General features: G+C 50.2%; 1 protein-coding gene across 1 annotated transcript; it reads left to right on the top strand.

Moving 5' to 3' along the window:
• The first annotated feature begins 1,984 nt into the window (after window positions 1–1,984).
• LOC136473801 (probable BOI-related E3 ubiquitin-protein ligase 2) lies at window positions 1,985–3,931 on the top strand. The gene is made up of 3 exons (XM_066471435.1): window positions 1,985–2,246; window positions 2,359–2,782; window positions 2,892–3,931. The coding sequence occupies exons 1-3, from the start codon at window positions 2,188–2,190 to the stop codon at window positions 3,420–3,422; spliced, it is 1,014 nt and encodes a 337-aa protein (XP_066327532.1). The 5' UTR covers window positions 1,985–2,187; the 3' UTR covers window positions 3,423–3,931.
• The last annotated feature ends 10,802 nt before the right edge of the window (window positions 3,932–14,733 follow it).

Raw genomic sequence — 14,733 nt, 5'->3', positions numbered from 1 at the left:
GCTGAGCCCGCGCGCATGGCCGGTGAGCCGAGACAGTGGCCGCACCAGCGCGCGGTCGTACACGGCTACCCAGACGGTGAGCGTCAGGATGGCGAAGATGCCGAAGGAGGCCACGGGGATCTCCATCTTGCCCACCGTAGCTCCCTCCGTGGCCACGCCAACGACATGACGAATGCCACGGAGACGGAGAGCCAGACGACGTTGAAGGGCATCTCCTGCTTGTTGACACGGTACCAGAGCCGCGACAGCGGCATCGCGCCGTCCCTGGAGAAGGCGTACCCCATCCTCGAGTTGCTGGTCACGGACGCCATGCCGCAGAGGAATATGGCGACGGCATGTCCGCCAGGCACAGGATGCCCCAGCCGTCGCCGCGCGAACCTCTGTCGGAAGGTGGTGTACAGGGCTTGTGCGATGGCGTTCCCGTTGGCATCGTTGGTAGGGTCTAGGAGCGACGGGATGTCGGTCACCATGGATGTCAAGGCCACCAGGTAAATCCATCCGAAGACGCTCGACGGGATGTCCCATGCGTGCTCGACGGACGTCGCGCCGGAGCCGGACTCGAGCGCGCGGGGATGCCTAGGAGGAGGATGGCGGCGCCCGTGCATGATGCCGGTTCAGTGCCACGCGTCGCGACCGCCGGCGCCAGCCAAGCCTCGAGCACTCTGTACCTCGCCCGCGTGCCCGCATGGCCGTGGCGGGCTTGTTCGCGCGCCCGCAGCGACGGCGGCGGCACCTGCTCGCGCGGCCACGGGATGTTTGACGAAATGAAGCGTCAACAGTTGCTTTAGAAGAACAGGTCAGCAGGCCACGTCAGCATGAGAAGCCTATGTAGAGCAATGTGGATCTAAGTGATACACATGCTAAGTTTATGGACCCAAAAAGGCACTTTAAAAGTTGATAGACCTAACTGAAACATCCTCACAATTAATGGATCTCTGGTGCATTTAACTCTATATTTTATATAGATGTTACTCTCTAATATAATATTTTATATTTGAGAGGGTTAGGGCCGGAGCGTCTATTTTATAAGCGTTGTGTAACGGAAGGAGGAGGTGCAACCTAGGTTTAGTTATTTGACTCCAATCAAGTCGCACGTGGGGCATCCCCCTATTGAGATCAACCCAACAGCGATGACCTATCTGAGTTAGGACGGCACCTACCCGACATTGCTTGCTTGTGGAACCTGCTCCTCAGCTCCACCCGCACTAGCTCCATGCCACCGCGCGCTTCGCTCCTTGTTGCCATCCCAGTCACTCCCCGCTGGCATCCTCTCCAACCTCGCTGCGACCGGCGTCTCCACAGGGTGGAGGAGAGGGTTCGGCTCGCCCGAGAAGGCCATGAGTCTCCGTGCGCTAGATCGAGAGTATCGACAATCGAGTCAAGACGTGTATGCTTGCCCGCGTATGGTTTAGAAGACATGGAGGTTTGGAGATGAGATAGTCGTGGCCATGGTTCTACATAAGGATCGAAGGATGGGTGCAAGGGTAGAAAGAGCAATTCATAGGACGGGACGTTTTAATACTGTCATAGTCTGTTTGGGACTTTGGGCCAAACTAAAAAGTAAAGACAATGGTATGGAAGGTGTCTAAATTTAAGAATCAATGACAGCGAAGAAAAACCATAATTTTAGATGACATATAAAGGATGGTTATAGTAGGCTTTTATTAGGTCTAGAGTGGAGTAGTTTTGATAGAGCGGAGGAGTCCTGCAGAGCCTAAACTATGGAGGAGTGTTATAATAAAGAACATATATAGGAGTAGAAAAGAAAAAGGCAAGGCATCCGCAATTCCGCACTGTCCCTCTACCAGTCCAATGCAGCATCCAACCCATGGCATCATTTGTTGTTTGCTTGCCCAGGAAAAAGTCTGTTTGTCTGCTACTCTGCTCTCCGTGATAGTCCACCCCATCTCGTCGAAAGCTACCGTAACCAACAGCCTTGGTTGCCTCTTCAAGTCTTTGACCCAAGTACCCAACACAAGGCAACGCCCGCATTTCCTTCGGTTCTGCAGAATCCACGCTGTGCTGCCACCCCCCACGCAGAGGCAGAGCCACCGCTTCCATTACATCATCTCACGTCCGTCCGCGCGCGGTGTGGTCGCACTACCACGGCACCGCCCAACGCCATACTTGCCTCCTCCTCCTCTTTCCTCCTGCGGTCGTGCCGTCCTCTCGTCTAGGTCTCTTCTCATGGCCGTGCACGCGCAGTACCTGTCCCGTGCCTCCCCCCATGACCACCGCGCCATCAGGTTCGTCTCCCGATCCCCTTTCAGCTCTCCTATTTATTCATCCTCAATGAAACCGCCACAGCGTCTTCTTGATTCCATTCATCACCCGTGCGCCGTGTTCCACGATCCACAGGCCGGCGCTGGATAACGCAACGAGCGCGTCAGCGTTCCGCGGCGAGCCCGGCGGCGGCGGCCACCCGCTTGCCGCCGCGGTGGGGGGCGGTAACACAGTGCTCAGCGACCTCACCTGCAACAACAGCAGCAGCAACGACAACAACGGTTGCTTCTTGCCCAGGAAGCGCGCGCGGGTTGGCGACGTGGCCGGCGCCGGCGCGGGCTTGAGCATGGACCTGCAAGGCCAACGCGCTCTGCTGCCGCCAGTGCCGGCGCAGCTACCGGTGCCGCTGCCCGCTGGAGACGTGCACAGCTGGCTGCTCTGCTCTGCCGCCGCGTCCACCAGTGGGCGGCCACCCAGCAGCGTTGCGCCGGTGTCGCAGGACCTCCTGTCGCGCCTCTACCGCCACGGCGTCGAGATTGACGCGCTCGTCCGCATCGAGGTTCGTTGATTTTCATTTTTTTTTCCTCCCCCAGAAGAATTAATGTGCTACTACTCTGCTCCTTTTGGTCGTGTCGCGAATGGCGTCTCATTTGGACCTCGGCATGCAGAACGAGAGGCTGCGAGCGGGGCTTCAGGAGGCGCGGCGCCGGCACGTCCGAACGGTGGTGTCGGCGGTGGAGCGCGCGGCGGCGCGGCGCCTGCGGGCGGCCGAGGCCGAACTGGAGCGCGCCCTGGTGCGCAACGCGGAGCTCGACGCGAGGCTCCGGCAGACCGAAGCCGAGGGGCAGGCGTGGCAGGACATCGCCAGGTGCCACGAGGGCGTCGCGGCGGGCCTACGCGCCACGCTCGACAACCTCATGCAGACGCAGTCGCCATGCGCCGGCGCAGGGGCTGGCGAGGGCGACGCCGAGGACGCGCAGTCGTGCTGCTTCGAGTTGGGACAGGAGCAGGGCGAGGGCGCCGAGGCGTCCGGCGGCGGGCGGACGAGGGCGTGCAGGTGGTGCGGCGCGGCGGAGGCGTGCGTGCTGCTGCTGCCGTGCCGGCACCTGTGCCTGTGCCGCGGGTGCGAGGCGGGCGTCCAGGCGTGCCCCGTGTGCGCGGCCACCAAGAACGCCTCGCTCCACGTCCTCCTGCACTGACCTGAGTACCTGACCACGCGCGGCGTGGCAACCCCAAGACGGTTCATGGATTCAGTCCTCAGAAAACCTTTTGCTCGGCGACAAGCCATGGAGGAAAAGTTGCAACAACAACGAGGAGGAAATTGCATTGCTCTAGGGACGGGAACTGATCTGACCAGAGCACGCCACGCAACCTGAAAGAAGGCCATTAGAGATGGATGATGTAGGCACAAGGAAGAAATCAAAGAATGGGTTGTCTCGAGTTGCTTGCTGGTCATCGCCTCGATCAAGCGGACGTCAACACTACTGCTGCTACGGGAAACGACGCAGTCAGCTGCAAGTAGGTGAAGCAAGGCTTCATAAAATGGCGAGACCTTGTGTACGCGACACTTGAACGTGGCATGTACGACTTCTCTAGGAAATTTGGTAGGAGTACAGTCAGTGTTTCCAACCCTCAGGCCTCAGCTTGTACAGATTCTATCTTCTTCGGAGCAAAGCGAGATGATATTCTATATAAATAGTTTCGCATTTCAAATTCTCTGTGATCGGTTTCAGAGTTTATGGTTGTTGTCAATGAGCTCACAAAAAGCTTGCATTGGGTGCCAAGACCGCAGGCAGTAACTGAAAGGATATACTCTCTCTGTCACCTGAGATTCCTTTCTCTGCCTCACCGCATCCCCTCCGTCGTCGTGCTCTCCCTCCCTCCCTCATCTTTTCCTCCGCTCTCTTCCTCTCCACCGGCAACCCATTCCTCTTCTCCTCCGCCGGCGGCAGGACGGTGCCGACGTGGAGGTGACACTGCTTGGCGATGGAGACCCGCCCCCTCCCTCCCTCTGCTCCTCCCACACCCGCCGGGTCTCTCCCTTTCCCTCGCCGCCGGAGAGGAGGCCGGGACGGAGGGGGCGCGGAATCGATGGATCCGGCCGCGACGGAGCAGCGGCGGACGACCGGGTGGGTGTGTTGCCTCCCTGGCGGCATGCGATGCAAGCAGACCGGTGGCGCGGGTTGCGGCCTCCCTTGCGGCGGTCGATGCAGAACGGAGCGGCGGCGAAGTAAGTGCAGGCTCAGCTTGGCGAGCGCCAGCGACCAAGCGCATCTGGATGTGAACGGCAGGAGGAGCGACCAGTAACTGTAGAGATATATTGGTCTTTTACCTTGCTCCTTGGTTACCGTGCCTATTACTAAAACGACGGAGGGAGTATATACCTGCTGCTGGCCACGCCGTGCTGCGACGACCTTGTATCGTTCCAACGTGCATCTGCTCTTGAAAAATTAGACAGATGGCTGCTTGGTTTCGGTTCAACGTGCCATCTGCTATCGATACCAGCGAGCGTTGCATACTTGCATGTGACCTACCGATTGCTGTTGCAACCTGTTACTTGGATTGTAGGGCGGTCGATGAAGCCTTTGCAATGCACGTGATGTGAAGTGGCACGCACTCAAGTCTGCCGTGAGCGGAGCAGGTCAACCGACCGTCGGTGCTGGGCTGCTGGCTTCTCGTCTTCTATCCCGCAGCAGCAGTGGGGTGTGGTTGATGACTTGATGTGCCCGTCCAAAGAAAACCATGGCCAGCCCGAACGGAGCGAAACGGGGAACCTAACATGTGCAGGCCGGCCTTACATGAACGTCTCGGAGGTTCCGATCCAGGGAGCAATCGTAGAATAAGGTCCGGATCCGTCAGCGTCGGATGTGAACCAAACCAAGACACAGTGTCAGCTTCAGTGGGTGATGGATCACAGCTTAACCAAACCAAGACACAACCACTACCGGAATCCTGCTCTTTACCGAGTGTTTTTATCTTTGCCGAGTGTATTTCCTCGGGCACTCGACGAATAAGTGATTTGCGAGTGCTGCGCTAAAAACATTCGGGAAAAAAAAACACTCGGCAAAATAGGGGTTTACCGAGTGTAAACAGAAAAACACTCGGCAAAGAGCAGGTTTGCCAAGTGTCGAAAAAAAACACTCGGCAAATAAATAAAATATTTTTTTCTGGAAAAGAAGGAGAAAAAAAATAAAAAAAATCGTTGCCGAGTGCTAGATCTACGACACTCGGCAAAGAAATATAAAATATTTTTTGAGAAAAGAAGGAGAAGAAAAAAAATAAAAAAAAATCTTTGCCGAGTGCTAGATCTGCAACACTCGGCAAAGAAATATAAAATCTTTTTTCTGAAAAAAAGGAGAAGAAAAAAATAAAAAAAAACCCTTGTCGAGTGCTCCATCTGAGACACTCGACAAATAACCAAAATATCTACTTCTAATCGCGTCCAGGGCTCCTCTCCCACCCCTTCTCTCTCCTCCCGCCCCCAGTGCTCCTCTCCCACACCAAACGGCGCCTCCCTCTCTCTCTCACACACACCGGTGGCTCCTCTCCCTCCTCCCTTCCCCTCCCGGCGGCGCCCCCTCCCCTCCCCTCCTCCCTCCGGTGCGAACCCGAGGCGGGGATCCGGTGGAAGCCGCGGCCCTCTTCCCTCTAGATCCGGTGGAACCCGAGGTGGCTCGTGGTGGCGGCGGCGGCGTGGCCCTCCTCCCTCCGGATCCGGTGGCTCGTGGCGGTGCCCCCCTCCTCCCTCCGGATCCGGTGGCGGCGCGGCCCTCTTTCCCGGAGCAACAACGGCGGAGGATCCGACGAGCCCGAGGCAGAGCGGATTCGGCGAGCTCGAGGCGCAGCGAGCTCCTCTGGCGGTGGATCGAGGTCGGCCGCGCCCCCCCCAGCGGTGGATCCAGGCGGTGGCGTCCCCTGGCGGTGGATCAAGGTCGAGCGCGACCGGATCTAGCGACGGCGACGGCCGTGGATGACGACGTCGTTGTGGCGAGCGGCTCGAGGAGGCGGCTTTGCTGGTGGCGCGGTGGTGGTGCGGCGTGGTGGGGCCCTTCCCTTCTTCCCCGGCGTGGATGGTGGTGGTGCGGCGTGGTGGGGCCCTCCCTTCTTCCCGGGTGTTTTTTTATTTTTTTTTTTGAAAAAATAGTTTGCCGAGTGTTTTTTGGGCACTCGGCAACGTCTTTGCCGAGTGCCCGACAGAAAACACTCGGCAAACTGCGTTTGCCGATACAGGGTTTGCCGAGTGTAACACTCGGTAAACCCAAACCCTTTGCCGAGTGTTTTTTAGGCTTCGCCGAGTGCTCCTGGCACTCGGCAAAGCTCCTGAATCCGGTAGTGAACGGTGTCAGCGTCAGGGCTTGGCTGCTTGCTCCATTCGTCAATTAGCTGATACTAGACGATAACGATACCTCAGGGCTTATCTTAGGTTCATGACTTGATCAATGAGGCCCAGGGGTAGCATCATCGAAGTTTCATGGATGGCAATATATAACATGGCCTAACATTCATATAGCATCTTCTCTCAGAAAAAAAAACATTCATATAGCATCCGGCAGCATCCGTACGTGCCAATATGGGATGTTACAAAAATTGCTGTACCCATATATAATGCTGTGTTTGGATTGTAGTGATAGTATATATATATCCATCAGAATCCCTGGATCGATCAACTGAATGAAATAATAAAAAACCTATGGACATAAGATAATGAGGTGGAGACCAGATATGTCTGAACATGGGTAGCTACCTATAGCTAGTACTTACATTAATAACCTATATCTGTTCCTTCAGATGAAAACATGGGGAGCAGGATCGATCAGACGATGGATGGGCCTGTTTAGTTTTCAAAAAAATTTGTACAGTATCCATCATATCGAATCTTACGACACATACATGGAGTACTAAATGTAGACGAAAAAAAAACTAATTGCACAGTTGGGTGAAAAATCGCGAGACGAAACTTTCGAACCTAATTAGTCCATAATTAAATACTAATTGCTAAATACAAACAAATGGGCTACAGTACCTAAAACCAAAAAAAATTGGCATCTAAACGCGGCCTTAAGCTAGAGCCAAGTCCGTCCACGAGAAGATGACCGAAGACCAAACACTGCGGAGCAGCAGCATATTAGTGGCCGGTGCCGGTGTCGTGAAGGCAGGGCTGGATTACTCATCGCCTCTGCAGTTAGTGTCTGGGCGGCCGATCATATGTGGAGCACTTGATCAGTCAGGTCAAATGAGTACGGCAGCTCCACCACCACCTCGTTTTGTCGTCAGCAAGAGTTTATTATTAGCTAGGCGAGGAGGAGGAGCTGTCCTGTAATAATATACGGAGTACTCCGTATGCTTCTCTCTCGATCATCATCAGCAGGAACACGATGTGTCGATGTCATGTCCATCTCCCTGTCCCCAAGTCATTAGTGGATGCATGGAGTCCAGAAGTCACGTAACTGCTGCTGTGCCGGCCTTTCCCGTCGACTGAGCACGTTCGTCCAGACAACAACTACCGCCGCTGAGAAAGAAAAGAAGGCGCCAGGCCGGTAGCAACAGTAAAAGCAATTACGACTTATCATCCCTTGTATGTAGTACCTCGTTCATCGCGGTCGATCGTGGCACAATTGGCATCCATCTGTAGCTAGCTTTGCGCTTTGCCAGCAGCGGGCCACTACGGATGGGACGAGGACAGCACCGATTGATCGATTGCGCTGTTTGGTTCAAGCACAGGTGGATTGATAGATAATTCACAAAAAAAAAGGTGGATTGATGGATGGTACCGTCTCCAACGCAAATTTTCCAAACGCGAATGAGAGACGAGACGAGGCCACGACCACTAGGGTGGATCAGTGGCACGCACGCATGCTACCTCGGCTGGAGTACGTTCAAGTTGTTGGACCGTGAGCACGAGGTGACCTGGCCTGGCCCGCGTGTAATGTTGACCGGTGAATTGATCAAGGGACCAGCAGGTCGAGACGCAGCAGCAGCTAGCTAGCTCGCTCTCCGTTTTCTGATGGTGATCGATGGGGAACAAAGCAAGGACAGCAGGCAGCGGCAGCAGTGGGCTCCCCAATGGATTTGAGTTGAGCCTGCCAGCAGCTGGCGAGGCCTCGAGTCGATTTATATCATATTAGGCGGAAATGATGGGGATCTCATCAGGGCCTCGTTTAGATGCATTCCAAATTCCAAATTTTTTCACTCTCTCTTCATCACATCAATTTTTAGCCGCTTGCATGGAGTATTAAATGTAGGTAAAAAAAATAACTAATTACACAGTTTAGTTAGAAATCACGAGATGAATCTTTTGAGCCTAGTTGGTCCACGATTAGACAATATTTACCAAATAAGACGAAAGTGGTACTGTTTATCGGGTTCACTTTTTTTCACGATCTAAACGAGGCCCAGATCTTGGGAAAAGGATCGAGGAGGCGTCCGGTCCATGTACGGTGCCTAGGTTCGGTTGATTGCTTTGTTTAGGTGCCCCTACAAGCCAGACAGCCAGTTTATGGCGTCGCGATGGTGTTACTGTTACTCCTAGTAAACGAGTAGTACTATTGTCTGAGAGTGATTGTGTGCGTGGTCCATGGTGATCGTCCTCCCTGGCGTGGTACCAGTTGTGTAGTCCTGTTTGGCTTGCTAAAACTTGGTTGAAAGTGGCTAAAAAATATTGTTCTGTTTGAAATGTTGTGAGAAAAAAATACTATTTTGGCTAAAAAAAGAAGTTGAAAAAGCCAGATATAAGATACGCCGAACGGAACCGTTATTCAGTACTGTTAGATGACCTACCAGTCGTCTGATCTAACACAAGCTACGTACGTAGATGCTAGCAACTAGTACACTAGCTTTTGAACGAAGATCTAACTTACCCCGGATCCATCGAGAGTGCCCATAATGCATGCCACCAAACTGTAAGTGTAAGTACTACAAAAGGGAGTTATTTGGTGCAGGTATCAGCGCTAACAGTAGGTCACAAACAGAAAAAGGAGTAGCTGGTGGGGGCACCCTGCATGCAGGTACACTCGATCAAACCTGCGCATGCATGCATGCTACGCGGCCTGTCATAAAATAAGCGTGCAGTCAATGCTCTGGTTATCCCATCATTTATCAAGGAGATGGCGCTCTTTGCTTTCATGCTACTACTGCTACTGAACAAGATAAGAGTATATTAGTTGGACGGTTCAAGGAGTGGTACTTGTCACACGCACCTAGCATGGCTATTGAAAAACACTACGACCAAGTATGCTTATAGGACTATGTATATATTGGTGCGTGGCGTCACAATGCCTTGACTACAAAATTTAATTTCGTGTATAGTTCCTTCTAACTTTCCTCTCACGTAGACGTAGTCGCATCTCTTCAGTTTATTATTTCCTTGAGGCAGCAGAATTTTGCTGATCGACGTCGTCCATGCCGACCCAGTATAAAAACATGTAATTAGTTCAACGGTGATGTTGAACTCCACTGTACTGTGCATGACGCGCGATCCAAGAAGAGTATATATAGAAGATAACGAGAGTGGGATCAGATTCAAATCAATTGGCGTGGTAAGAACAGCCACAAAATTAAAACATGTCATCAGGAGTATGAGGAACGACCAGCTAACTAGGACGTGTTCCAACGACCTCCAGTGCTGATCACTGGCGTTTCCCATGCTGACGAGACCGGCCAAACTCTAGCAAGGCGGAGACGGAGACACTCGTGAGGGTGAGGCGACGGGCCGACGGCTCACAGCACTAGTGTGAAGAGCTCCTACGTGCAGGAGGCATGACGTGCAATTGGAGATGCCATCCGTCATGTGAAGCTGCAGGGGTGTGTGTCCCGTGTCCGTGCTGAGCATCAGTCCAGTCTACATACTACAGTATGATTTGATTAAATGCGTTCTGACTTGGCATCCGGATCTTCGATTGTGAAGCCCCGGAAACCTGAGCGGTGTAGCAGTCGTCACAGCAAAGTTATTATATATCGTCACAGCAAAGTTATTATATATATATATATATATATATATATATATATATATATTAGTAGTCAACAGTACCGTGCTCTATGGAGTAGTATAGTATTGGGGGAATTTCTTGTGTGCCATTAAAAAGATCGCAATGCCTTGTATGTTCCTAGAAAAGTTTAATGGTCTTCAGCGTCACTGCTCTAACTTTTTTTTTGTCCTCCATGTCACTGCCGTTAGTTTAGGCTCTAACGCCGTTAAACTGCATGTGTGAAAAGTCAAAAATACCCTTAAGGGCCTATTTGGATTGTAGGAAATGTGAAGGAAAATCATAGGAAGAAAAAACGGAGGAAAGGAAGCAGGACTGAGTGTTTGGAACGGAGGAAATTCACTTCCCTTTCCTTTGGATTCCTGTAGCTGGATGCCGATTTGATAGGAAAGAAAACATCCACCGTGACCCCTTGTTTTCTTTTCCTTTGCGAATACCGAGCGAACGAGCGCTTGCTGTCGCTGCAACCTGACGACGGACTGCATTAGCAGAGGAATCAAGGAAAAGGATAAATAACGCTAAAGTAGTACTACAGTAGATAGAAAAGACCAGGGTGCTCAATTGATCCACAGCAACTAGAGTAGGAGGAAGGATAATATCTGGCACGTGGACCATCCATGTTGCTTCAACTTATTTGTAGCTTTTTTTTATAAAACAAAAGGAATTTTGTTTACTGTTATGCTTAGCCTAAGCCATTGAGTTTGTAGGAAAACTCTTAAATTCCTATGCTAGCCATGTTTCTTTGTTCCAAACGCCAATTTCTATAAATTTCTATGTTTTTCCAACCCTGTGTTTTCAACCTCTATTCCTTTTCTGTTTCTGTGTTTTTCTTTATTCCTCTGTTTTGCATTCCTCCATTCCAAACAGGCCCTAAGTTTAAATATATCATTAATTTTTTTACCATCTTAACGACTTAAAATGAAAAAAACTCAAAAGTAGAAAGTTGTAGATCTCGTCGAGATCTATAATTTTCATATAAAAATTATCTTCATTTAATTCAGCAAAAAAATATGATTTGATATGATTAATATATCTTAGAAAAATCAAATCTTTTTTTACGGAATTAAATGAAAATAATTTTTATATGAAAATTATCTTCATTTAATTCAGCAAAAAAATATGATTTGATATGATTAATATATCTTAGAAAAATCATATCTTTTTTTGCGGAATTAAATGAAAATAATTTTTATATAAAAATTATAGATCTTGACGAGATCTATAACTTTCTAGTTTTGAGTTTTTTTTCATTTGAAGTCGTTAAGATGCTAAAAAAATTAATAATATATTTAGACTTAAAGGGTATTTTTGACTTTTCACACCTGCAGTTTGACGGCATTAGAGCTCAAGCTGACGGCAGTGGCATAGAGGGCACAAAAAAGTTGAAGCAGTGGCGCTGAAGACCGCTGAACTTTTTCAGAGACATACAGAACATTACGATCTTTTTTTGATGGCACACTAGAAATTCCCCCTATATTATTATACAGCCTCTCGTCATTTCTACATCTAAGAATTCAAGAACCAAGCAGAATAAAACTTTCAAACTTGTACTACTGATATATACTAGATAAGTACTATATCAGACTTCTGGGCAGGAAATACAAGTGCTTGTACAGCCTTGTAAAGTTTGGAAATTAATGGAGTGCTATCTTTTCCTTGTGCTCAACAATTCCAAGCAGTCGGTGTATATATCCAACCCAAATGCGTACAAGCGTACGTAGTCTCTATGACTTTTTCTTTTCTTTTTTCTAGACTTAAACATGAAGTACGCATGACGTTTCGGATGCAGTGTTAGCTAGATGCCAGATTATTAACCGATATGTTTCGTCAATGCTAGCTAGATTAACGCCTGACCTGAACTACTACTCCACTTTACAGTGATGAAGCCAGAAATTTTTTTAAAAGAGACTAAATAAAAAAATAAATGTTTTTTTATCTTTTCTTAACCTTATCTTCACCTATCTAACACATATATGCATAAAACCTTTTTAAAAAATTAGAAGACTCTATGTGTCTAGGAGCGGTAGAGAGGCTAGAGCCTCCTCGTCCCACCGCTGGCTTGGTCACTGCCAATTCACGCCTAAGTGCCGCGATTTCATCGTACTACTAGCTATGTGCGTGCAGGAGGAACTCGAATATATATATATATATATATATATATATATATATATATATATATATATATATATATATATATATATATATATATATATATATATATATATATATATGTGTGTGTGTGTGTGTGTGTTGCGGTCGACGTCGGGTCTCCGGCCTACTCTCCTACGTAAGGAGACAAGCTCTCAACAAATGCACGCACAGGCACATGTGAACGGTGCACCTACCGTATTACGGATCCGACCCTGTGATTCGCCACCTACAACTACAATAGTAAGTAACGGATGGATCCCAACGGTGCTGCGGCATTAACGGCCACGCCTCCGGTCTATAGTACATGTCACCAGCATTGCACTACGTGAAAAACAGTTTATAGCAATAGAATAATTTTTTATAGGAGCGGCTGGTGATAGAGCTACCTCTATAGTGAAATGCTTGGGAGTCACGAGACCAGCCGCCCCTACAAATGGAACAATAGATGCGGCTGGTGATACGAGCCGCTCCTACAAATGGGTGGGATTTATAGGGCGGCTCACTCACCAGCCGCCCCCAGTGTTACGATTTGTAGAGCCGACTCAATCACCAGCCGTCCCTACAAATACCACCGTCGAAACCCGCAGGCTTCAAACCTGGACTTGGGTCTCACTTTCCCGTAGGCCTATTAAGGCTGTCAACGATCTAAGCCCTTGATCTAAATCCAATGGCCGAAGTTCGTCCCACCAGGAACAAAACCGCCCGTCGGACTTTCCAAACCCTAAGGTTTCATTCTCGTTCTCTCTCTCACCCGACGGCGCACTCTCTCTCTCTCCCTCTGATGCCTACCTCTCTCTCCCTTTCTTGGTGCCGTGGTGGCGGTGCTTGGGGCGGTGGCGCTTGCCCACCTTACCTCCGTGGCGACGGCGCACAGAACGGCCCCAACCAGAGGTGGCGGCGTGCGGGGCGACCCACGGGGCGGCCACCACCCCCGGCGGCAGCGCGTGTGACGGCCCGTACCGATGACAGCGGCACGCGTGGCGCCCCCCAGCAGCGGATCTAGGTCGGCCGCGCCTAAAAGCTCTAGTTTGGTTTTGGTGAATTAATGAAACCCTAAGTGCTAACCTAGTTTATCAAGTGATCATGAGATAGGTAGCACATTCCAAGTGGTGAAGCAAATGAAGATCATGACATAATGATGGTGATGATCAAGTGCTTGGACTTGAAAAGAAGAAAGAGAAAAACAAAAGGCTCAAGACAAAGGTATAAATGGTATGAACCATTTTATTTTGATGATCGAGACACTTAGTGAGTGTGATCATATTTAGGATCGATAGCCGTACTATTAAGAGGCGTGAAACTCGTATCGAAATGCGGTTGTCAAAGTGCCACTAGATGCTCTAACTCATTGCATATGTATTTAGGACCTAGTGGAGTGCTAACACCCTTAAAAATGTTTGTGAAAATATGCTAACACATGTGCATAAGGTGATACACTTTCTGATTGGCACATTTGAGTAAGGGTGAAGAAGATAGAGTTGAAAAGGAGTTAGTCACGCTGGTCATGAAGTGACCGGACGCTGGTCTCAGTGGGACCGGTGCGTCCGGTCAATGATACAGCAAAAACGCTGGTGTCGGTCTTCGACCGAACGCTGGGTCACTTGGCGACCGGATGCTGACAAGGTGCATCCGGTCCTACTGACGTGGCAGTGCACAGAGGAGACACCGAGTGACCGGACGCGTCCGGTCGTGAAAAATCGTTTCTGAATGCTTACTAGAAACGACCAGATGCTGAGTCCCAGCGTCCGGTCACTTTGAGCTGCTACGCCCGGTCATCACTTGACCGTTGAAATCGAGCGCTCAGTATTTGAAGAGAGGGGACATGTGGCGTGCATCGCACGATCGGACGCTGGGGTCTAGCGTCCGGTCAATCTGACCAGAGCGTCCAGTCACCCCGTGTTGTGCCCAGTGAAAGGGTACAACGGCTCTATTCATGGGGGCTTCTATTTAAGCCCCATGGCCAGCTCTAGCTCACTCTCTTGGCCATTTGCATTGACATAGCAACTTTGTGAGCTTAGCCAAAGCCCTTCCACTCATCTCCATCATTGATTCATCATCTTTGTGAGATTGGGAGAGAATCCAAGTACATTGCTTGAGTGTTTGTATCTAGAGGCATTTGATGTTCGTGTTTCGCTACGGGATTCACTTATTACTCTTGGTGGTTGCCGCCACCTAGACGGCTTGGAGCAGCGATGATCATTGAGCGGAGGTTGGTGATTGTCTCTGGCTCCGATCGTGGTGATTGTGTGGGGTTCTTGACCTTTCCCCGACGGAGAGCCAAAAGGTACTCTAGTGAATTGCTTGTGGCTTATGTGATCCTCATCTTATGTTGGTTGTGCGGCACCCTATTGAGGGTTTGGTGTGTGATGTCAATTAG

Source organism: Miscanthus floridulus, chromosome 8, assembly GCF_019320115.1.
Source record: "Miscanthus floridulus cultivar M001 chromosome 8, ASM1932011v1, whole genome shotgun sequence".
NCBI classification, from domain to species: Eukaryota; Viridiplantae; Streptophyta; class Magnoliopsida; order Poales; family Poaceae; genus Miscanthus; species Miscanthus floridulus.
The sequence above is the reverse complement of the archived record's forward strand: the minus strand, read 5'-3'. Positions and strand labels throughout refer to the sequence as shown.